This window comes from Calonectris borealis, chromosome Z, assembly GCF_964195595.1.
Source record: "Calonectris borealis chromosome Z, bCalBor7.hap1.2, whole genome shotgun sequence".
In the NCBI taxonomy this organism is placed as follows: Eukaryota; Metazoa; Chordata; class Aves; order Procellariiformes; family Procellariidae; genus Calonectris; species Calonectris borealis.
In genome coordinates this window covers 63,267,075-63,292,752 of record NC_134352.1, presented here as the reverse complement: position 1 = coordinate 63,292,752, position 25,678 = coordinate 63,267,075, and the positions used below count along the sequence as shown (strand labels likewise).

Sequence of the window (25,678 nt, the reverse complement as noted above, 5' to 3'; positions counted from 1 at the left end):
TTAGCAGGTGACAAGTTACAGGCTAAATTTTGACTTCATCTTCTGGGGTCTGTAGGTGTTTTAACCCCATTTAATGCCACTACACATCTGTTGTGTTTAAAAGAAAATAAATATATTCTTTCTCCCCCCCCAGACTCTCATATATGTGTATACCCACAGACTTATGCAGGTATGTATACACTTCTATCTTTTTTAAGTATTTAGCAACCAGTGGAAGTTTGAGAAGCTGCCCACATGAGTATTTCTGAAGCTGTCTTGGTTTTTAAATCGCCCAATTTCTGTTTCACAGTGCCTGAAAATGACAACAAAGCGGAATTTGTTTGTGCGGCTGGTGCCATGCCGCTGTCTGCGTGGAGAGGAGGAAACAGTCACTACACTTGATTATTCTCACTGCAGCCTGGAACAGGTGCCTAAGGAGATTTTTACTTTTGAAAAGACCTTGGAAGAACTCTATTTAGATGCTAATCAGATTGAAGAGCTTCCAAAGGTATGTTGCTGGTTTTCCTTTTAGTTGCATTCATTAACTCTGTTACTTCATCAGCATTGTAGAAGCTGATAGTGTCTAGCTTCCCGCTTCAGCTTTTAGACTGCAGTTTGCCAAATATTTTAAGTAAGTCTTGGTCCCAGAAAAATCAGCCCTGGTAGAAGGAACGTTTATGCATTCTAGCTTGACTAGTTTGCTGCATGAATTGGGATGAAACTGCTTATGCAACTGATCCAGTCCAGGAGAGGTACATAGCAGAAGAGACACGCTAATTTATTTCTGTAGCAGTGTCTGCTCAAACTGACTAACTGTATTCAACAAATCGCGGCATTGTTTTGAATCTCTGATAACACATGAAGATTAGAAGAAGCAAGGTTAGTATCTTGTTCTGATCTCTGTGCCTACAAAAGATAGGTACAATCCAAAGCATCTATTCACTTGAATTCCTGCTTTCTTCTTCGATACGTGACTGAAGAGACTTTCTTGAAGTATCTCAGATTACTTAAGTTCAAAAACTGGAGAGCTGGAATGCCACTTTGATTATGTCTTTATTATAGAAATTAATGTTTGTTATTTGTTCTGAAATCTGAAGACAAACTGCATGCTGAATTAGCAGTATACTAGAGAAAAGAATGAAAATTTTTGCCAGTGAGACTTTTGAGAAGTACAGAGTGATCATTACAATAGACTTGTTTCCATTACTAGGCCTTATCTTGGTGGAATTGAAAACTTACTAGTTAGATGAAAGACTTAAAATCGTTGTATCAGAATTGTGTGCAAATCTTCACTGTCACGCAGGACAACTATAGAATGCTTTGTTAGGTTTTTGGAAAGTTTACTATAACCACTTCAGGTTTTGCTGGTTTGGATTTTTTGAAACAAACAAGGGAATAAAACCATTTCATAATAGTAACTTGACAGGTTATCAGAAGCCCTGGATTCCCGTAAAGCTGACTTACACTAGCTGAGTGCTTTTGAAAATCCGACCTTAAATGCACCTGAGAAGTCATCAATGAAAACCTGTATTTGTATGTTGAATAGAGCTAATAACACATAAGTTAAAAGTAGACATTTTGGTCAGTCTGTTATAGTTTAGAACTTCCACTATTTTATTCTTGTCTCTTCCCAAGCAGATATTTCTTTACTCTAGGCTTAGTCATTTTAGGTTTTAGTAGCTTGCTTTTAAAGACTTTGTATCAGCCTTTGCGCTTTTTTTCAGATGATTTCAGAACTTCATTCTTGTCTCTCTTTCTTTATTGGAGAAGAATAAAATTGAATGTTTAAAAAACAGAATAAAATACCTTTCTTAGCCAAAAAAAAAAAGAGGAAATATTCTGAAATCGTCCTGCATTAAATTCCTATTTCCCAAATCATACCTCCCAAACTCATAATTCTCTAAAAAATTCCTTTTAGTAATCTTAAAAGAGGAAGAAAGACTGTACTGTAGTGATCAAATGGATGCATGTTGGCTTTTTAGACCAGAAGAAGCGGTTAGCCTGCTTTGTCTTCCTTTTCTGTTACATGCCATTTGATTCCATTAGTCAGTTCATATATGAAATCCAATTTTGATACATGAGTAAACTCAGAGGTGGGCAGTCTACCACTTGCCTTGGTCTAGTCTAAGGTTAAATTATCCACACAGTTAGAAAGACTGCTTGAACATTTATGTTTTGTTCCTTTTTGTTTTTCTTTGCTGAACTGCAAGGACCTGTAATAGCCTACACTTGCTTTCATGTCAATGTGTTTGTACATTATAGTAAGTCATTCTTATAGGCTTATTCTTGAGAAGTTAAGTGTTTTTTTCAGCTTTTAAGTAACTTTGGCCATTTTTTTTCTACCCTTTCAATTTTCAGAAGAAAAAAACCCCACATATAAATTCAAATACTATAAAGGAAACAAGCAGAGAGATTAGGGAGTAGCGAAGACATAGTAAAAGTGTTTTATTTGATCATTTGACAGAAATTGTAATCTTAAAACTATCCATAGAAGATCCGAAAAGGAAGGCCTGTAATATTTGAAATGGTCCTAGACAATTTGGAGCCGAGAGTTTCAAGCTGTGTATACCTTTTCCCTTTGTTTAGTCTTTTAACTCTGAAAAAGGCTTCTAATTAAGCCATCTCAGAGGAAGGGTGCAGTACTTATTAGGCTGTCTCCAGCTTTCTGAAGCCAGGTTAAGACATTCCCAATCTTCTCCTTTCCTCTTTGCCCCTGGTGGTGTGTTCTGGTCCTTGTTTTGCAATCTGCTGTCTTTGTATGCCACAACACAACTGGTTTGAGGCTGTCTTGTCAACCTGATACTGAAATGGCCTGTCAGTGTGTGTGGCTTTTTTTTTTAGTTGCCTCCAATCTTTTCAGAAGTCCAGCATACTTCAAAAAAATGTTCTTACAGTATAGCTCCTTAATTTAGTTGACTGGCTGAGGGCGCAGCAGTGGAGAGAAGGATGATGGTAGAGAAGGACTTTGCTTTGCACGAAGCACTGGTGTTTAGTCTCAGTTTCAAAAGTGACCGGGCATTTGAAATGCTTTTATCTTGTGTGCTAAATCACATCTGAAAAGGTACCCTGTTTTTATCCCAAGTGCCACGGTGTGCATTTGAGCTGAAAAGCTCAAACTGTAGCAGTTTCAGTTTTCCCTCTCACTTTGCTGTTTGGAAGACATTGGAGTTCTGCAGTAAAATAGTCCTTAATTATGTGACTTCTTGTGTTTACCAACAGTAATGATGATCATCTTAATCACTGAATATGCAAACATTAAAAAAGAACAACAAAAAGAACAACTACAAAGTCACCACCAAACAAAAGTCCTCTCCCCCCCATTTTCCTTTAGGGGTCTTGTAATTCCTTGTGCTGCATTTGCTTTCATCTGACTAATTGGGGAAATTTCTAATGATTCCAAGCATCCAGATTATTGTTTTCAGGGATGAGTTTTAAGTATATATCCTTGCTTGAAGGGATGGCTCCAAAACACATGAGTTCATAGAAGTTCTCCTTCTCATATAATATCCTAAGTAACTTGTAACTCTTCAAAGCCTTAATGATATCAACTAGTTCTAACAGGTGCACATTTCTGAGGAATTGGAAACATCAGTAGGCAAGTTGAAGCTCATTCCTTGAACTGTCCATCTTGCTAATTTATGTCTGCTTTTGTTCTGAGGTGGTATATGCAAATGTTACATGAATGGGCCTTGTTCAACAATCTGTGGCTGAAATAATGGCCTCGCAATTGAGAGAGACACTAGAAATTTTGGTTGAACTAAGCCCATTGCTATGATGTTGATTGGGATAAATTTTTTCAGTCATAGAACGCTTCCTTGTTTTATACGATCTTTTCTCAGAATTCGAAAAGAAAAGAACACTAAGTCCAGGTATTCACAAATGAGCTTATCCAAAATTGTCAGGAAAGGAATACTCGTCATAAATTGTTCAGATAAACCTTTTCAACCACTGTCTTACAGATATTTATTTTGTACTATCTGTAAGCTTCCTACATATCATTTGAGGATTTTTCTTCCATCACACTAATATTACTTGCCCTATTTTGTCAACTTGTGAAGCTTTTGGGTAGGAATCTCAAGGTACCTTGCATATAGGAAGAGGTATGGCTCTGAGCTAGTATTTTATAAAAATTATACAGAAGTATACAGGTGTACAGAAGAGATCATACAGTTTTCTATATCCTTAGATCAAACTTTCACGAGTTTTCATCATAATTTTGTTGGATTTTTGTGTACTTGAGGTAGGAAAGGAAAAAATGTTGTAAGATATAACAGGATAAAATTTAAACTTTTAGAGAAGATCAATACCTACTCAAATCCTGTGTTCTAGAACTTTGATGCATTTAAAAAACTGCATCTATCAATTTATTTTTTTCTTTTTTGAATAAACTGTAATTACCTCTGGGGTATCACATGGCATGTCTATTATGGAAAATATTTTGCGATGTTTGCAGGACTATGTGTAACGACAGGTCACAATTTCTGAGATACTGGAAGGAATTTGTAGGAGGTGTTGAGGATAGCTGCTGGCTTGTTGTGAACGTTGGCAGTTTTTTGCTTTCCTAAGCATTGTAAACTTATTCAATTTTGAATAAAACTAGTTAAATAAAGTTTTTGTAGTCAAAGGCTCTAAATAGTCTGGCCTTCAAGCTGTGAGGGCAGAAGTTTAAAGGGATTAAAAACAAAAGCTATATAGAGGAAACTAAGAGAAAGTCGCATTCACTTTTTTCTTTGTTTCAATAGCAACTTTTTAACTGTCAGTCTCTGCACAAGCTGAGTTTGCCAGACAATGATCTAACCACATTGCCAGCATCCATTGCAAATCTCATTAATCTCAGGGAACTGGATGTCAGCAAGAATGGTAAGTCACTTCACTTATTATATTGGGGTAGCTAAAAGGCAAATCGCCATTGACTGTACAAAGACACCAGTGGAAGTATAGTTTCTAGAAGATACACAGCTAGTAAATTGTAAATTACTGCTCTAAATCACTGCTTAACATGAAAGATGCTCTTTTATGGTCTGGTTGTGATACTTAATTGTATCTGTCAAATTGATTGGTTTGTGCTTTGAGATTCATTACTGAAAACGGATATTGTAAAGTATTTTATATTCTCTCAAAATGCATATGCTCAAATTTATTACTTCTAGTGGCTTTCCTCATGTTTCACTACTGAAGAGAGTTTGACAAGAATTTGTAGAATTGTGCTGGATTCTATTGTTATGTTTTGTTTCATATGAAAATTGTTTTCAGTTTATTTTAATGAGCTGTCTGAAAATTGTAGTAGGTCTTGGCTGCTTTGCTGTCCTGCTCTGGGGATGGTAACCTCTGTCACATGGGGAAAAGTGACTATGGACAATGACTGGTTCACTTGTCTGACATATTAAAAATCTATCATTCTGTGTGAGTCAGCCTTTTATAAATCATGAAGCGTTGTCAGCCAGGTATTGTATACATGGGGTTTTATTAATGGTGCTGCTTTGGCAAGCTGTCAGATGTGTGCAACTGTGAGGAAATGGAAATAATTTGTATTGTCATCAGACTTATTTGTGTGGCTTATTTGAGATTAAAAAAAAAGTTCAATCATGCTAATTGATGAGGATACAATAGTCTTGTCTTACTAATTCAAAGTGAAATAAGAGGACTACTCCTTGAAATCATATTTGAAAATAAGAATTACATAAATATGCCAAAGGTTTTATCATATTAAATTCATTGTTTTATTTGGACAGCTAGCTAATTATGACTCAACAAAGTTAAGTAAGTTCTGCTTTATTAAGAAAGTGAGGTGTTGGCATTCTCCTTGATTGTCCCTTGTAGCCCAATCTGTACTTAAACTGTTACTTCATTATTTCTGCCTAATGAACGTAGCATTTAGCGTGATAAATTGACTTGACTGTCACTGCTCTGTTCCTGGTACAAGTGGATTAATAGTCTTTCTTAAAGAACACTGGCCTTAACTTTCATAGTGACACGCAACAGAGAAAGAATCATCTTTTTGTCCTAGACTGAGCTGTTGAAAGGATTAACTGTTGCCAACACAAGTTCTCAATGCAGAAGACTTAAAAGCAGCAAAAGGGCATTTGAGTTCTAGCGCTGGCAAATTCCTTAGCTTATGTACGTAAATAGGCAGCTGGTCACTTACCAGCTAGAGAGTTACTTGTCCATCCAAAATGGCGTAACCTTCAGCTGAGCCTTCAGAGAGCTGCTGAAAGAGCACTTGTTCCCCTGAGGCATGTAAAGAATTTAAGGAGGCAATAACTGAACGACATGCTATCCCAGTAAACTGTGAAGCTCTGTTTTCTAGGGCTTGTTTTGGTTTGGTTTTAACACCTTTCAGAGAAATGACAGGACAGAAGCTTATTTAAACTATTATCATAGCGCCTGTTCTCAATCTTACCATGGTTTGGATAGCTTCTGTGCCTAGTGTTGCACATCAAAAATAGTCCTTAGGTCTCACACTTGTTTACTTGGGACATCTTGTCTCCCACTATTCTTGAAAGCTCTGCAAAACTCAAAAAAACAAATCAGGGTCCCTCTTTGTCCCTGTTGGGTGAGGTAAGAAATAGTGCTGTTCATTCTGTAATAAATTTGGTATTATTTGAGACTTCAGTTTGTTGGCTTAAGTGCCTTTCCCTTTCTGTTTCCCTATCCACTGTTGCAACCACAGAACATTTTTCTTTTGGCAATTGCAAGCCTATTCTTTTCCCTTGTGTCTCCTTTTCTCTTGGTAGGAATTTACTGCTTGGTTTCCCACTGTCCACAATAGTTCTGATGTGTGTCTATAACAGAGCCAAATAGGAGGGGTTTTACTAGTTTTCCAAGACTAGCAAAACTGATCAAAATCTCTGTTTCTTCCTTTTTCTTTGTTAGATATTGAAAGAATATCGTGTGGAAGCAGTGGATTTTGTGGGAAGCACAGAGATTGTTTTCCCTTAATTTATCAAAAAAAATTACTGGCAATTAATCACCAATCTTAGTGCAGGATGATGAGAGATGCCAAATTCTAAATTAATTGAGTGTGTTTTTCAGGTTCCTGTGGTTGTGGCAAGCGAAGGTGATAGTTCAGCTATTTTTTTTGTAGTATTGATACGCCATAAGTGTTTTCTTGTGATGTGGATGGAGCTAAAACATGGAGTGCAGATGCCTTTAGATCAAATATACATGTAGTTTTAAAGGCTGCATTTTAAAAGGGTACTTAGTTAGACTTCAGTTTTCAAATACCAGTGTACATGAAATATGATCGCATTTTCATGTAAGTTAGTTGAGCTGTGGTGGCATAGGCGTAATTGAATGTATTGACCGAAGAGAAGTATTTAATTTTCTAAAGAGCCGATACAAAAATGAAGAATGAAGCTTCAGTTTTAAAATGTGTTCAAACTACCTCATGAATTCCGGAGTCTTGCTCACAGAGGGAGACCTGTTGTGCAGGAGAGCATCCAGCTTTCCAAGTAGAACTACATACATATATATGTGTGTGCATACTGTCTGATGTTTAGATGAAAGATCAAAATCGCAGAAGTTCTTCAAGGTAGCAGATTTGTCACATAAAAGTACTAGTCAAAGAAAGCAATCTTTATGATGTTTCAATAGCTCATAAAAGGTCTTGCCTTTTTAATTTCAGATTTAAATGTGTCTAATTTCATATATACAATATTTAAAACTTTAACAGAGATATGACAGATGTGCAAATGCAGATACTTAAGCATATTTAATAATATTTAATCAGAACAAGGATTCTTCTAGTCTAGTGTCCTGTCTCCAACCAAAAGCAGAAACCTAGGGAAGATTTAGTAAAGTACAGAAAGCCAGGAGACATGCATGTTTCCCTGTATGCTCTCAGTGTCCAGCATCTTCTGTTATTGGGCCTTCTTGAGCCAGACGGGGGTGGGGTTTATTTAGTAGTCTTCATTTGACTCATTCTCTGTCAACATATCTAGTTTTTGCGTGAAGTGATGTACGTTTCGAGGCATGTGCTGAGTTACGGAGTACTAGCCTCTAATGGTTCTGTGTTCTGGAGCATAGAGAAGTCTTTGTACAAGCGTTTGGTTTGGAATATATTATTCATGGTTGCTGAAGAGGTCGTGGCATAGATGCAGCCTAAAATATCAAACTGCTGCTATATGTGCAGGAAGCATGGAATAGAGTTAGTTTTAACTCTGCCTTTAGTCTTGGCAGTAGGCAGTAAATTCTGTAGTTTTTTGGTAGTGAGTACATCAGTTGTCCTTTTATAGCATTTTAACCTGATTCCCAAGGCTATTGTGAACCCTTAATATCGGAGGTATTCCATTGCCTCTTTCCAGGTACGCTTCAGCTTTGAAGCTTTTACGTGAAGCTTGATGCTATCCTAGTCACAAAGATGAAATGATGCTTGAACAAATGGTACAATAAATAAACTGCGTTCCTATACCAGAAATTGCATCCTGCATTGTAGAAAGCATCAAGAGATGCCCTTTTCTCCCAGTCCCACAGGGTTACATCCTAAAGAGAAGTTGCAGCATACAGAATGTAAGAGCTATGTAGAAAAACTAGTGTTTTATTTACAAAACTAAAGGAAAATCTAAAATTTTTTAATCCTCTATGACCAAGTTATTTATGTATTGACAGTTGTACACGAAAAAAAAAAAAAACACCCACCAAAAAACCCCACAATACCACTCTTCACCCCTAAATCTCTCTCTTTCAGGGTTTATTAAGCTTTAGGGGACAATAATTTCCTCGTGGCGCTGGGATGCCAGCCTTAGCCTGCACCTAGGACAATGTGGAAGACTGTCAAAGAAATATATTTACCTCTTCTTTGAAGAAAGGAAAAGCATTCATATACAGTGTATGATGGCATATATAAATGGACAGAAGAGTCAGCTTTACAGGTTACTAGAATCAATTGATTTGAAAGGCTGAAGCATATGATGAGGTCACTGCCATGGAAATCAGGCTTTTCTGGAAGCCTGGGAAATGGACTTGAAATTGCTTGTGCCTGTGGAGTTAGCATAGTGGGAAACGGTGAGATGGTCTATTTTTCCCTGCTTGCAGGTGGTGAAAAAAAAAGATTGAGTTTTTAAGTTCTGTATTATTCAGGCCTTTGGAGGATTAAATAGCAAGATTATAAAATAACTAACAAGACCAAAAGAAACATGGTGTTTTGGAAATAAGGGTATCTTCAATAATCTCTTAGATATTAAGGAGGTGTTCTCTTTCACTGCGATGTTACAGCGAATTTAAACATGTCAATTTGTCAGTCTATATTGCAGGGAATCTTCATGGAAAAATACACAAACTAAACCCAAGAAAACAAACATACACACATACACTCTGCCTCCAGGCATATCTGCCAACAAAATTATTTTAAGTAATTTTAAAGAATTTTGTTAACAGATGCAAATTTAGATCAAATATGTTTTCTTCAATGTTTTAAAATTATCTGTTGATTTGGCAAGCTAGCTTTAGTATGCTGTGTGCCAGAAGTTGGGGAGTTAGAAAACGAAAATTCAGGAGAGTATCGAGTCTTATGTTGCCCATCTGGTTTATTTAGGAATATGGTTTTTCAAGGAATTGAGAATTATTCATAGTTAATAGAGAGACAGATCCAAGTTTTATTTTCCACAAGGAGAAGTAAGAGAGGAAGATCCTGAATACAATAAATTACTGTAAATTTGCGATTTCTCTGCTTATACGGGGCGGGGGAGGGGGACAGATGGGAGCAAGAGTTTTATATCATCCGTGATAGTGAACTAAAAGAAAAGATAATTGATATGCTGCTGACTCCTGAGTCTGTAGCTTTCCTATAATGTATCATCATATAGAGGTCATAAATTTATCCTAAATGTAGGCAGCTATTCTATTTGAAGTTCTTTATTCAAGTGTTTGTAGTATTTTTTCTTAAATTTATTGTCTGTCATATTAAAGATACTGAATAGGATCTGTCTCTGCAGAATTAAATGGTCTCTGTGTGTAAGAGAGGATGCGAACAGAATAGCATTTCAATGTGGTTACGGTCTTGAATGTGGAATCTGAGTGCACATACCTGAAATTCTGAAATAAGTTTAATACAAATCTCTTCCTGGACTCAAAGAAATTTTTGTAACATGGAAAAAGCATTGTAGAAGTAATTATGGGTTTTTTAGGTGTGGATTTGCATGTAAAGGCAGAATATACCTTTGTTTTTGTAAAGAGATGTGCATTGAGTGACAGTCATCATGTATTGACCAAAAATGACTGGGTAGACAACACTGCAGCCCAGGGTGGTAGGGGATGGGGGGGGAAAAAGCAAAGGAGTTTTACGTGTTTACGTTACACGTTAGTTTCAGGTTACTCTGGGGACTTGACAGCACTCCAGCTATGAATTAGACACAGCTGAAAACCACGCAACCTTGGTAATTTTCCAAGAAAGCATTATGAACAAAACTGCTGCCCAAAACTTTCCTAGTATTCCACATTTTGCGATTTTACCCTGCCTTGGGATGTTTAGGTTTATATAAATTAGTGTGTCAGGCATGTCTTCAAGAAGCAGCGTTATTGGCTACCTTTTTTTTTCCCAGAGAAAAGGCATTTAGGAGCCTGTCTTGCTACTCACGCTGCTTCTCCTTTACATTGGGCAAGGAACGTGGCAGAGCAGGCCTAGAGATACCTTACTCTAAAAATTGAAGTTCTTCCAAATGGTTTGAGAATGAATGCTTGGAAGACTCTTGTGGGCTTGCTGTACTCTAGTATTCTAGCTGTACCAGTATATGTGTGCGAAACGAATAAAAAAAACCAAAAACCACAAAAAACCCCACTAAACTGTTACCTTGTTTTCTCTGCCTGCATCAGCTCTGATAATTTAGCAGTGGGAGTTACTGTTGTTGGAAAAAGTGATGAGGAGGCATTATCCATTTAAACAGATCAGGAGGCTAACATACAGTATAAAATAGGATTCATTACTGTCTGAACATCACAGAATTGGTGTGAGTTTTTAGCTTTCAGATTAAAAACTTAAAATTTTGAATTTCACAAGGGGTCTCAAAACGAAAATTATAGAAATACTAAACTTGACTCAGACTTGTAAAAAAGCAGTTTACATCTTAATGCTGCTGCTTTTTCCATGTGGACACTTACTCTGCAAAAGAACCTTTTGTCTTAATTGTGAATAAATATTTTATTACTACATAAATGTATGTAGTAAAGTATCCATCTCATTAACAAAATAAGCACCAAATATATTGCCAATACTGTATTTTATTGTAACTCTAATTATATTATAATAGTTATCACAACCAATAAGAGTACATTTTTCTTTAAAATTCATTAGAAAAGCTTGCAGATTTCCCTACGGAAGTATTTCCTGGTTTTTTTCCTGTTGTTTTTTTTTTTTAAATGAAAACACTGTTTAACTTGTTTCTGTCAGATTTGTAGCTCAACTGCCATTTTTGCATTAATCATTACATTGACTGTATGAATGTTATCTGTTTTCGCCTGTGAAGAACCTCCGAACAGTCCTCCAAATAAAGATTCAACTTCCATTTTTCATTGTGTAAACTTAAGAAAGGAGCCCCCAACATAGTCGTAGCTTGCAACGCTGCAAGTGACCATCATTAAAGGGAGGACAAATGGGAAAGGAAACTTTAAAACTTTCAGAGTGTGTAGAATTGGAGAAAAGGACTTTGTAAACTGAAAATGGAGAGGTGAATCTGCTTACTAAGCTGTAAGTAGATACTTGTCGAGCAAAGTCACTTCAAAGAAAAATCAGGAAATCCAGTGGAGTTTGTTTTCAGAATTTTGTAAGATTTTTAGATTAGTGATTTCCTTGATAGGAAGGGAACTTTTCTGCGTAAACAAAGTGGAGAGACTAGAGAATGAAAAGCTATTTACAAGTTTAATGATGATAGGATAAAACTATGACAGATTTGTTTTTTGAATTGTACTTCCTGAGAAAGGTAGTTTTCCTCCACAGGTCTCCAAGCTTATATATTTTTGCCTTTAGTAAGAGATGGACAGAAAGCCATGGCTTCTGTAATACTCATATACAAGGAAGACCAAGTTGCAAGGAGTTTTACAATTCTGACACTCTGAGAATGCAAGAGGAGCAACTGATGTGACATACAGCAGGTTTCAAAAGCTTTGGGCTATCTGTTTGCAGAACTAGATGAAAGTATATTTGCAATAGTTGCTCCTTTCTCTTGAAACGATTGATACTTTAGGATAGGTTTTCACTAAATAAGCCAGAGGCTCCTAAGCTGCTTGGCAACGGCTGAGTACCACCTTGTGCACAGGTACGTGTAGCTCTGAGCAGGAAGTTGCTACTGCTGCCCTGCAGGCTGGTCAGGCATCTCATGGAAACCGGAGATCCTGGTTGATCTGAAACCAGCTGTGGCAGGGGATCCTCTAAGAATTTTGGAAAGAGGAATGAATGTTCAAAAGGAAGGATGGGTCAGCATTGTGCAATGAATTGATTGGGCTTTAACACACTGCTTAATTTGAGTAATGAAAAATGCTGCTTTTAATTCAGAAAGTATGCAGAAATCCCAAATTAAAGCAAATCATATGAATACATAAGAATGCAGACTGTGACTGATATCTTAGTTTAAGATTTCAGTTTAAAATTCCAGCTTTTGCAAACAATTCTATGTAATCTTTGGGAGAGTTGTGGTGTGTATTCTTGAGATCTGAAAATATTTTGATTGCTATGTTTGATCCATACTGGCTGGAAGGACAGTTGTAGCAGAGCCCTGAGTGGAAGAACAAACAAAAGCTCCTCTTTTCACAGTGGAGCTGCTTTCAGGCAGGTCCTAATAACTGCTTGCCCAGAAGTTGAGACCAGGATGAATAGATTAACTGAAGGAAGAATGTATGTAATTAAGGTTGCTTTCATATTCATGCAAACCGAGCCAGTATGTTTGCTGCCGTGTCCTCTATACTTGTAAGGGTGCAGAGTGGGACAGGTGCACAGCAGGCTGTAGTTTCATTTATTTTGCAGCAAGAGGGCTTTTTGGTGTGCCTGCTCTTTGGAGAGAATAATTTTTTTTTCTCCCTTTTACCCGCAAACTGAGAGATCTAGCTATAAACTCTTTCCTTTGGGGACATCACTTACATGGCTTCCACAGGTCTCATATTTGTTAGTGGTTTTCTTTCTCTGTGCTGGTTAGGAATTGAACCAATAGTGTTTCGTGTGTTTTTGGTTGGTGGGGTTTTTTTTTTTTTGGCAACCCTGTTTAAAACATTTCTGTATGAGAAGAGATGGAACTTGATTTGGAGACACTGGAGGCACTGCCACTGCTGTAATGGTTTCAATAACTGAACTCTGGGCATATTAGTTTTAGCATTTGATTGTGAAGAAAAATACGACTACCTGACTGGAGTATGAACAGCAGAGCAAGCCCCCATCTGCAGTAGAGCTGAGATGGTAGCATACTGGGCTGTCAGCTCTGGGATCCATTGCAGTGAAGGATACTGCCAGAGGCAGATGTGACTTGCACAATTTTCTGTAAATCCAGAATTGGCAGTATTTCCAAGTGAAAAAATCTTATCTGATGGAGAGAAAATTTGTCCCAGTTTTCTCTCCTGCTCTGCAAGTTATGCTGACCCCGGTGATAGGAAAGGATTGTGCTATGTAGGGGAGGAGATGAGTGTAACTCCAGATGGTGAGTGAGACCCCAATTATACTTACAATTGCCTTAATCCAGTCTAAACAAAGAGAGGGACGTTTGTGCACATTTGCTCTGACAAGCTATGCCAAAACAATCATTGTTCTCCTGGGAGTTAGAGATCAGGCAAAATTCTGTATTTCAGCTGTGTTATATGATCCAGAACTGAGGTTGATTACCTTCAGATTTGTGGCCATTGACCCGAAATCCCTGTATGACCTTTCTGGTATGCTCTTTGGGCATTTGCTGGTCTGGGATCCTGATTAAACACCGCTTTCTAGGTTAGGCTGGTTAGCTGGTGAGGTTTTGCCATAGAGTTCTGAATGATGAATGCTTTCTGCTTTTGGCTTAGTTCAGAGAAGAATTTTAGATTCCTTTTCCTTTCCTTACTACCAAATTTTCCTTAACAATCTTCCAGTCCTGCCCCCCCTGCCCTCCCTCTTTTTTTTTTTTTTTTTTTTTAAAAGTGTTGGTTTTGGTAGAAACTGGCCAGAGAGTTTAAAAGTGCCTGAAATTTGGGAAAACGGGGAGGAAGGAACAGAAAAGTAAATATTAAAAGCTATTACGTAAATCTCACTTCTGTGGGAAACTACACTACAAAAAGAACTTTGCTCTCAATTCAGTTTGGATCTGGTAGTTAGAATTAAAGATTACCAGCGAATCATATTTCCTCCTGTTGTGCTCTGCAAATGGTCATAGTCCGCAAGTGGGATGGCTTGTATTTTTTTGGAAGTCAGTAAGCATGATCTGTAAATCAGCTGCAGCACTGAAATGGGTTGGGGGTGATGGTTGTTACCATATAAAGTAGGAAACAGCAGGACGAAGAACCTGTCCATATGATGCTTTTCAAGGAAAGTGGGATAAGACTGCAATAGACTAGGTAAACCCCAAGTATCTGCTGCACTGTCTTCCTCTTCTGTAATTCTTGAGTATCAGTGTATAAAGGAAGCGGTAAAAAACCCAAAAGAAAAATGGGATTTAGTGTCCAGGACATTTAGAAAGGAATGTGGATCTCAATTTGCAGTGCTTGTTTGATCAGATGCTCATGGAGGGTGGGGATGGCTATCAAATGGATTAATTAGCACAGTGTTACAAAAGGAGTGTAGAAAGAGGTGGTCACGGAGACTCTTCCCTAACAGGGAAGAAGATTGAGGACACTAAGGATAGATGGAAAGCAGAGAAAGAAGGAACAGATCCTCTTACAAAGCGTTCTTTACAGCCCTTTGTCCTTCTCTCATCTCTTTTTCCGGTGTCTCTCTGCCTTCTTACTCTTCTTTCTTACTTGCTTTTTGAGTTCACTTTCTTGGTGGGAGAACTGAAAGAATACTAATCCAACAGTAACTGCATGTTTCTAGCATGCAGGAGGAATATAGCTGAGGAAAAGTGAGTGTCTGAAGGTTGTTGTATAGCCAGTTAGTAAATGCAGCTTCCTATCATGTGGTAGAGAGGAGCAGTCTCCTAATTTTTTTTCTCTTCTGAATGTGTACTAGAAACATTAGGTATATTCCATGCTGTCATTCCCAGTTTACTGCTCTTTTGAATGATGGCTGCCATTTATCCGTACTGAAGTGTTGAGTGAGGTTGGTAAAGATGGTGTGTACCATAACAATCCTGGCTCTAAGAAGCAGCAAAATTAAATTCATGGCCTCCTTCATGGTTAGCTTTCTTCTATAAGTTGAATTTCTGTTGTTAATTTGTTGTTAAAACTGTTATTGCCTCTTGCCCAAGGCACAGTCAAACAAGAGACTACTGTAGAGATTATCTACAAAAGCATGCTGATTTAACATGTCTGTATTTGGATAGCTAATATTTTATTTGGCTGTTCTTTTGAGAGTAAGTGTACATTGACATTCTCCTCTCTAGCAGATGTGCTGTGTGTTTTGTTTTCTAGGTAGTTATCACAGATGTAAGTCTTCTGTGCTTCAATGAATTCTTGACACAGGCAGTGGAAACTAATATTAATATATTAAAAACATGAGGTTTAACATGTTGGACCAGAGCAATCTTTCATCCAAGGACCAAGCTGAGGCCAGTAGTGTGACCATCTTTCAGAAAAACTAAGCTTAGAGAATTTCTCAGTGTGATTCCAACAGCAAAACTAATCTTTCTGTGGTAGTTTTCTAATCTTTCTTTAAACCTATCTTTGGACATGAAAATATCACTGCTGCTTTCCAGAAATGAAGCTTCATTACATTATAAGTATTACCTTCTTAGTTTTGATTTTGAGCTGTGAGAATGATAAAGTGAATTGAATCAGTATCCCCTATCATCATCTTCTGCTTCGACTCCACTCACAGCCCCAGTAAAATTCACATGGCTGAAGCCATATATATAAAGCTATATTTTTATTTACATATGTGTGCATGTACATGAACACGCATGGTAGTAAACCAGAAGTGTTAGAAATCTTGGCCTATATTACAGTTGATGGTTCAATTCCTCCTGGTCTCCTCTGCTTCTATATTTTATTGTTCTTGAGTTCAACAAACTATTTCCCAAAAGGATCCATGATACTTAGAGGTATTTAAACACCTGGATTAACTGTGTGGCTTAGTGTGCTTTTCTTGCCTTTCATCTCTCAATAACACAGTACAACACCTGGTGTGAGTAAAAAGTAATAGTTTCAACCATTTAGTATGACAAACATGTTCCTGTCAAGAAAGACCTAAAAGTCTACTTTGACAGAAATGGTGCCTCTATTTAAGTTGAATTTATGGAAAAGTCAGCATGGTGACTTTGCCCTTCAGTATCACAAATAGACTTAATGTGAAAATATGTGTTTTGTGACTACTTTTCTTGTCAGGTGGTATTGCCATCTCTTAAATCCTAATATACCAGGTTGATCTTGTTACTGCACAAACATAGAAAGAACCAAACTCTAAGCTAGCATCAGAAATTGTATAATTTCCTATGTAAGTGAAAACATTACTTAGGAGTTGATGCTTTGCCACATTTTTTCTCCTTCAGTATTCTCAGAACAGATATATGGAGAGACATAACCAAATCCACCTGCCAATCTGAATGAGAAGACACACTGTCCTTGTCTTTCTCTCTGCAGCTGGACCGTAAGAGAGTTAATGCCGCTTGGACTAGCACGAAACTTCACACTCTCACTAGGCTAAAAGCAAGCATCCACAGAGTAGAGTTCCTTCTTAGTGGTCTCGTTCTCTGGGTTCAGGCTGCCCTCTCCACACACCTGATAAAGCGTGCTGGAAGCAAACACAATTACATGCATTAATTAAAAGACAAAGAGCCAAGATTTCTGTTACCTGAAAAAACCAGTTTTTTGGTTTTAAAACTAACTTTATTTTACTAGCATATGGGTTTTTCTTGAAAAAAATAGTGTATTCTTAATCCAAATGGAAGGATTGCGGTATCAATGGGTGTTATACTTAGGACAAGTTATTTAAAATAAAAACACCTGTTCCACAGTATAAGAACAATGTACTGATACATTGCAAAAGCAACTGCGGTTGTGATAACCATGGTTTCATTTGTTTTTATGGTATGGTAAAGATTGAGGTGAAAGTCTTGGGCAGTAGAATGATTCAGTACTGATTTCCTACTGAGGTGGTGGATACCTGTCTTCTGTTTTCAAGGCCTGTTTTGTCAATTTCTCACAAATACAAATTTGGGAGATATGTGGGTTGCAAATTCACGCTGGCATTTCTGGAGATAACCTTGGAAAAAGAGGTTCCTTATTGTTTTAATTTTCAGACATAATTGTGTCTGCAGCGTTTTTGTCCTTCTCTGCAAATAATCTGAAGCGAACAGCAAGCATATGTCACATTTTGGGGTATCTATTCAGAACCATGAATGCTGTACACACACTTTAAGATTTGAAGTCTTACCATTTAACCTGGAATGTCATACAAGTCATGCATTTGACAAACAGATTCTGTTGGAAACTTTGTTCTACCATGTGTATGAATTTTATTTTTAATAAATAATATTGGGATTGAGGGCCTGATCTCAAGTACATTACGAAGTACAAGTACTTTAATATTTGATAGTGAGCAGGGGGATTTGTTAGTGTACTGTGTCTCTATAATGCTGCTTGGTGAGCTGCCTGCTAAGGTGCAATGTGAAATGCTTTAGGAATACAATAGTAAAAGAATTGATATTGCATAAGAGTATTTCTTTAATGAAAAATGGATCTAAAATGAAATATCAGAGAACCAGTCCACTGGTTGCTAAATGAATTCAAGTTTTTATGGCTAGCGGTTTTACGTGCATAATTTTTATGCCTGTGATGGAGTCTAATTTTAAGACTGTTTCCCTACTTCTCCCTGTATCTTGCAGGCATACAGGAGTTTCCAGAAAATATAAAAAACTGTAAAGTCTTGACAGTTGTTGAGGCCAGCGTAAATCCAATTTCAAAGTAAGTTTGTCATTTTTTTGATACTTTATATTTTGTGCAAACACTGCTGAGTCTCAAACTTGCCCCAGATATGTGCCAACCCTTGGTGGCAAAGAGCAGGGTTACCTGAGAAGTATCTTCATTAACCTCATTGCACTGTGATACAGTATAGCTCTTTCATTAAAGTATTTTGCCCAAGTTAATAGGCTACGTGGGCAATCTGCATTATACCATGCGGCTTTCTCAGCTTTTTTAAGTCCACACTTCTCTGTGAACATAGAGAAATATACAAAGAGTTTTCTTTCTTAATATAATAAATTTTACTCTAAAGCCTGTACAACTGTTTTTCAAACTTAGCTTATATAAATAGATTTCCCTGTCACCTTCTATAATGACAAAATTAATTTGCCAGAAGTGGCACTGCCAGAGATCCAAACTTTGCACAACATGACTCTTCTGGGGAAAAAAGGTATTGCGTAGGTTTTAATTTATCTTATTGTCTCTAATGAATGTCTCTTCCACATTACGTGTCAGGAGATCACAAATACAGAGCAAGACTACATTTATAGTTTGTAGTTTTTATTGCCTGTAGATACTGTCCTCAATACTTAAAACTGATTTTGAAACTAATCTTACAGAGAGCAAGTGTCTAGTGCAATTCTGTAGGATTTCTGGTATCCATCCCTTATTCCATACCATTTACGTCATGCTCAGGTCCCACACTATCCAATAAATTCTCATTAACCACCACCCGCCTTCCCATCCTTTGATACAATACACAGATATCATTCCCTTAGTTTATAGACCACCCCTATAAAATGTCTGTAAAATATCCATAAATGTCCACAAAATGTCCACTGTGTTCATTTAGTCCATGACTTTGGGCTCCATCTGTTATGGTGGTCATTCAGGACAGAAGAGGTGATGTGTTGTGTGGAGTTACTGGGCACCAAAGCCGGCTTGGGCTGGGTCACTGCTGCGCTTGCGCTGCTTCTTGTAAGGGTTGTCCTGCATTGGTTCAGGTGGTTCCTGCTTATAGTCATTCCTATAACATGCAACTCAAATCATGGGTTACAACAATTTGAAGGTATTTCCATTACAATCTCCACCCCTGGTCCCTTTGGACCAGACCATCAGGTTTAACATTGCAATGAACTCCTCCCCTTGCCTCTGCTCCGGCTTGGACTTATCCACAGACTGCAGTCCCTTAGGGTGTACCTGCTCCAAGTGGAGCCTTACCTATGAGCCACAGTCTCTCCAGGGGTATACCTGCTGCGGCATAGACTTATCCACAGCCACAGTCGCTTCGAGGTGCACCTGTTCCAGCATGGCCTTCTCCATGGGCCACAATGCCTTCAGAGATAGACTTGCTCCAGCGTGGCCTTACCCACAGCCACAGTCCCTTCAGAAGTGAACCTGCTCCAACATGGCCCTACCCATGGCTGCAATCTCTCCAGGGGTGTACCTCCCCTGTCATGGGCTTATCCATGGGCACATGCTTTGAGGTGCTCCAGCATGGCCTCATGCACAGCCACTGATGCTTCAAGGTGTACCTGCTGCAGCATGGACTTATCCACAGCCACAGATACTTCGAGGTGTACCTTCTCCAGCGTGGACTTATCCTTAGGCCACAATCCCTTCAGAGGTATACCTGCTGCAGCACGGACATAATCACTGCCACAGATGCTTCGAGATGTACCTGCCTGGGCATGGGCTTATCCACAGTCACAGACGCCTCGGGGCGTCCTGCTCTCACGTGAACTCAGCCACAGGTCACAGTCCCTTCGACTCGAGTCCACACTGGAGTTCCAGCCTGTCCAGCACAGCAGCACAGAGACAGCAGCGATGCCCTGGCCACCTGCCAGCCCAGGCACATCCCCACTGCTGTTATCAGAATGTTCCTGGCACAGCACGGTAAGGTGATCAGCAGTGCAGCAGTCCAGCAAGCAGCGAAAGCACAAAGCAGCCACTAACGAGCACAAGACTCTAATATACAGTGAGGCAAGCAAGCCCCATGGCAAGCACAGGAGCCTGCCCATTAATAGCTAAACAGCAGTAACAGCTATAAATTCAATCTAGCACATTGCAATCAAATCTGTTGTTATCTTGAACCCTTCGAGCCCCATGTTGGGCGCCAAAAGGGACTGTCGTGGTTTAATCCCAGCCGGTCACTGAGCACCACGCAGCCGCTCGCTCACTCCCCCCACAATGGGATGGGGGAGAGAATCAGAAGGGTAAAAGTGGGAAAACTCGTGGGGTGAGATAAAGACAGTTTAATAGGGAAAGCAAAAGCGGCACGCGCACGCAAAGCAAAACAAGGAATTCATTCACTGCTTCCCATCGGCAGGCAGGTGTTCAGCCATCTCCAGGAAAGCAGGGCTCCATCACAGCTAACGGTTACTTGGGAAGACAAATGCCATCCCTCCAAACGTCCCCCCCTCCTTCTTCTTCGCTCAACCTCATATGCTGAGCATGACGTCATATGGTATGGAATAGCCCATTGGCCAGCTGGGCCAGCCGTCCTGGCCATGCTCTCTCCCTGCTCCCTGTGCACCTGGCAGGGCATGGGAAAAGTCTTTGACTAGTGTAATCATTACTTAGCCACAATTAAAACATCAGTGTGCTATCAACATTATTCTCATACTACATCCAAAACACAGCACTATATCAGTTAATAGGAAGAAAATCAACTCCATCCCAGCTGAAACCAGGACACCACCTTAATTTTAATGTTATCAATATGTAGGACTACAATACTATACAGTTGTTTAAGAAAATATGACTTAATACCCTGAATATAAATTTAAAAAAGTCACTACATTATTTTATTTCTATATAGGCTTCCAGATGGATTTTCCCAACTGTTAAATCTAACGCAGCTGTACCTGAATGATGCTTTTCTTGAGTTTTTGCCAGCCAATTTTGGCAGGTAAGTTGAATTTGAAATTTAGTATCTACATTTAGTTTTAAATTTATGCAGAGCAGTTTCTGCTACTTCTCAAGCAAAGTGTGAACTGGAGTAGGGGAAGAAGTGCACATTACCAATCCATGTATGCTACGTATGAGTTATAGAAAAAAACCCTGAATCTTTATCACCATTTTTCAATTGCGCTGTTGAAGGACAGACAGTATGCTTATAAAGAGCCAAGAAATAAAACTCATTTACATACTTGCTTCTTTTACAATACAAGTCTGGTAAGTATGGGAGACTAGTATTTCTGAAATACAGGTTGTTTATAATTTAGTAATTCGAGTGAAGCAAATAATGACATCTGTAATTCCACTTGTCCTCTCCTGGATGGATTCCTTCATTTACATCTATAATTCTCAAGTGCCTTGTTGTCGGGAGTCTTTCTGAAAGACTTAGCATATTTACAGTGTGCTGACTAAGCAAAATTGTTCAGTGTAATAGCTTAAATACAGGACAAATACTAAACCCCTACCTCTTTAAGATGGATTAAATCTTGGGAGCAAAAGTGAAAGGATAATATTGTTAAAAGGAAGACTCCTAGATGAGCATAGTTCATTCTGTTCTCCTTATTATGCTGATTTAGCCATTTCTGCTTTTTTCCCCTCTCTTCACTCTTATTTTATGCTCTCTTTTTCCTATATTGTCACTCTCCTACTCCATCCCATGTCCAGCAAGCCTGTCTTTCAGGAAATAAGGCTATTAGTTAATTGTGTTAAGCTGTGTGAAAGCAATTGCCTTAGGCTGTATGGTTATAGTTGGGTCAGCACGGTTTAGAAGAGATTAGAAAAGCCCCCAAACAGAGTGCTGCAGAAGTTTGGCAGATCTGGAGATGTACAATGAAAGATGAGCACGGGTGCAGTCCATTAGTTTATTAGTCATCTGTGATTGGAGTTGTTGGCCTTTTCTTCTCTGTCCAGTTATTAGTCATTCCCTGATGAACAATTAAAAGCACCAGATCTGTTACACTCTCAGCTAACAAAAAAGCTGCTTATGGTGCAGGAGCATGAATTATCGTGCTTGTTTCTAGTACACAAAGTTTGCGTTTCAAAAGCTTTCATTGAGGTTGAAGAAGAAATATCTGGAAGATGCATAGTCTTTACTTGTTGGCATTTTAATGATTGCCTATGCATTTTTCTGTTCTGTTTTTTTAGTAGTCTAAATAAATGGCAAAATTTTCTTAGTAAAAACCAGGCACTACAGATGAAATTGAAGACTTCATGTTGACACAGTTGGTCTTATAAGCAGTTACTCTTACACATAGTTTAAAAAAGCCTCATTATAATTTTTTCTTCATCACTGTCTGCTTCTATAATGCTTAATGGTTAGGGAAATGGTGAAGTCATTAATTACTAACAGCTTAAGAATAAATCAGTTACTGAAGGCAACTTGAAAGCCAATTCTCCAGTGTAATGTTTCTCTTAATAGCTATGAAGAATTCAACCTTGGTTTTTAAAATATAAATAGTGACTTGCAGCATCCTAGCTTGTAGCTAGGAGAATGAAACTGAAATTAAGATTTTTCTCATCAGCTGTTTTTAAATGAATTCAAAGTATTTATATAAGTTTACCTGCTAACAATGGTATTGCACAGAATAAATACTATTGTATAGGAAGATAATGTTTAGATCAAATAAATTAGAAAACAATGAATTGGTAAAATGCCATTTCAAAGTAAGGTTCAGACCCCCTTTGACATTAAGTACTTCTGTTCTGTAAGTGATCAGACTGCTTTATCACCCCACAGCTTTACAGCTAGATATATAAACGCTTGCTAGTGCAAACGGTCTTTTAACTTGTACTTCAGAATACGGGAATACTTTTTTGAAAAACAAACAAACAAAAAAGCTTTGGTAGAAGCTTTTGGGATATTTAGACCATTGTTGGTTATTCCCATAAAGGACAAGCCTTCAGCTTCTTCCAATCTGGTGCATTAATTGTTTTGTATATGGCCTTATAGCTATTACTTTTCATTACACGGGAACACATGAAGTAATGGAGTTCTGTTTCCTGCTCTTGCGGGAAACTATAGGAATAATACCTCTTAAAAACTAAGCCAATACCATATTAAAGCTAGCAATGTTTTTATGCTCCGTGTGTCAGGGTCTCTGTTCTAGCAATTCAGGTTAGAAACCTGGTTTCCCACATCAATTTCTCTCTGACTGTTCATATTCATTTGTTCCACCGTTTAATTGCTCTCATCTCTCATGAGTGTTATCCCCCATTCTCTCACCTGCTGTTTTTATAGTGTTCTCATACCACTCTTTTAAATTGTTAGACTAAACAAAATTCTGTTTCCCTCTGGTGTCGTAGGTTTTCCTTTGTGCCTGATTATATTCCTATGTCTTGGAATGAGTTTCGGTTTGAATTCATCTTCTTCTTTTTGACAGAGGCTGACGACATACATAGCTATATTTAGAATTCAAATTGAGATCTCTTCATGGCTTGTACAATGTCATGATTATCTTCTTGTTTTTCTTGGAAATGTCTGTGGTTACGCTCTAGTGTTCCACTAGCCCTTTTTGCAGCTGCCTAGTGTTGTTTCCCACACGATTGACTAATGCATTAGACAGCTCAGTTAGAAATGGCTGATGACTCTACAAGGAAATCATGAGTACTTGACTTGGTGCTATGACATCTTGTCCCTTTTCTATTTTTTTTCACTCCTTAAGGTTGTACAGGTTTTTTCCCTACAGTGTCACAATAATTCAGTGTATTGTCTATGACTGTCTCTTGTAGCATCAGCCAACCTACACATTTTTGCTATCCTTTAAGATTGCTGTTAAAAAATATTGAACAGGATAGTCCCAAAATGGGTCTTTGAGCACCTCGTCAGTAACATTCGCCTAGTGGATGAGGGAAAGGCTGTGGATGTGGTCTGCCTGGACTTCAGTAAAGCCTTTGATACTGTCTCCCACAGCATTCTCCTAGAGAAGCTGGCAGCTCACGGCCTAGACAGGTGCACTCTGCGCTGGGTAAAAAACTGGCTGGACGGCCGAGCCCAGAGAGTTGTGGTGAATGGAGTTAAATCCAGTTGGCGGCCGGTCACGAGCGGTGTTCCCCAGGGCTCAGTACTGGGGCCGGTCCTGTTCAATATCTTTATCAATGATCTGGACGAGGGGATCGAGTGCTCCCTCAGTAAGTTTGCAGATGACACCAAGTTGGGCGGGAGTGTTGATCTGCTGGAGGGTAGGAAGGCTCTGCAGAGGGACCTGGACAGGCTGGATTGATGGGCTGAGGCCAACTGTATGAGGTTCAACAAGGCCAAGGGCCGGGTCCTGCACTTCGGCCACAACAACCCCAGGCAACGCTACAGGCTTGGGGAAGAGTGGCTGGAAAGCTGCCCAGAGGAAAAGGACTGGGAGGTGCTGATTGACAGCTGGCTGAACATGAGCCGGCAGTGTGCCCAGGTGGCCAAGAAGGCCAGTGGCATCCACACCACAGAAGTACTGTGGCCAGCAGGAGCAGGGAGGTGATCGTGCCCCTGTACTCGGCACTGGTGAGGCCGCACCTTGAATACTGTGTTCAGTTTTGGGCCCCTCACTACAAGAAGGACATTGAGGTGCTGGAGCGTGTCCAGAGAAGGGCAATGAAGCTGGTGAAGGGCCTGGAGCACAAGTCTTATGAGGCGCTAAACAACTGGGGTTGTTTAGCCTGGAGAAGAGGAGGCTGAGGGGAGACCTCATCGCGCTCTACAACTACCTGAAAGGAGGTTGTAGCGAGGTGGGTGTTGGTCTGTTCTCCCACGTAACTAGCGATAGGACGAGAGGAAATGGCCTCAAGTTGCGCCAAGGGAGGTTTAGATTGGACATTAGGAGAAATTTCTTTACTGAAAGAGTGGTCAGGCCTTGGAACAGGCTGCCCAGGGAAGCGGTTGAGTCACCATCCCTGGAAGTATTTAAAAGACATGTAGATGAGGCCCTTAGGGACATGGTTTAGTGGGCATGGTGGTGTTGGGTTGACAGGTGGACTCGATGATCTTAGAGGTCTTTTCCAACCCTAAAGATTCTATGATTCTGTGATTCTATGTTTAGGAAAGAAAACTTCGTGTAATGCAAACTACTTTTAGTATATCCATGCAGCATTTTTTTACATTTTTTACATGTTTTATTACATTTACCTCCATGCTTTATCCTCGCCTTCAAAATTTGTGCTAAAGCCTTGCGTACTATTGAGGTCAAGGTTATCCAATCTTTTTTCCCCTTCTTTATGAGCATTACATGCTTGCTGTCCTTCAGTGATATTGTACTGGTCTAGCCTGTTAGACTTACTAAAAATGACCAGACTTTTGATTAAATGTGGCAGTTCCTTTGGAATTCTGAGGTGATAAAGTGTTTTTTTTTTCCCTCCACTCTCAAATTCTAGTTCGAATGCATTAATATTGGCACGGATCGCAGAGTTAGCCTTCATGCCAGTGCACAGAAATCTGGGAATTGCTTATGCTTACCTAAGAAAACCATATCTGTTGTATCCAAATACATCATATATATTTACATTTAAATATACAAATATATAAGCAGAGGATTCTAAACTTGAAGCTCACTACATGCTAATTTTGAGACAGGGCTTTAAAAGGGAAACATTATTTACTGATGGGTGTTAAGATAAGCAAAGAGTTTATCTTCAGTGTCATTCTAAAAACTCTGAGAATGTTGTCTGTAATGGGGTATTGCTTCCAGAGACTTTTACTATGATGTTGCAATGAATTTACTTTTAATTTTCTTTCTCAGCAATTTGCCAGTAGTATTTGCAG

At 38.8% G+C, this 25,678-nt stretch overlaps 1 protein-coding gene across 15 annotated transcripts in view; it reads left to right on the top strand.

The window, feature by feature from the left end:
- The window catches only part of ERBIN (erbb2 interacting protein), a 132,778-nt gene that overhangs the window by 61,162 nt on the left and 45,938 nt on the right, over positions 1–25,678 (top strand). For 14 of the 15 annotated variants that reach the window (XM_075137239.1, XM_075137228.1, XM_075137234.1 and 11 more), the window contains 4 exons: positions 290–487; positions 4,722–4,839; positions 17,901–17,979; positions 20,798–20,887. In XM_075137239.1, coding sequence (XP_074993340.1) covers positions 299–487; positions 4,722–4,839; positions 17,901–17,979; positions 20,798–20,887 — 476 coding nt within the window. In that variant the 5' untranslated portion in view covers positions 290–298. Of the gene's footprint in view, positions 1–289; positions 488–4,721; positions 4,840–17,900; positions 17,980–19,636; positions 19,873–20,797; positions 20,888–25,678 lie in introns of those variants that run through there. The other variant, XM_075137238.1, reaches the window with a different exon arrangement.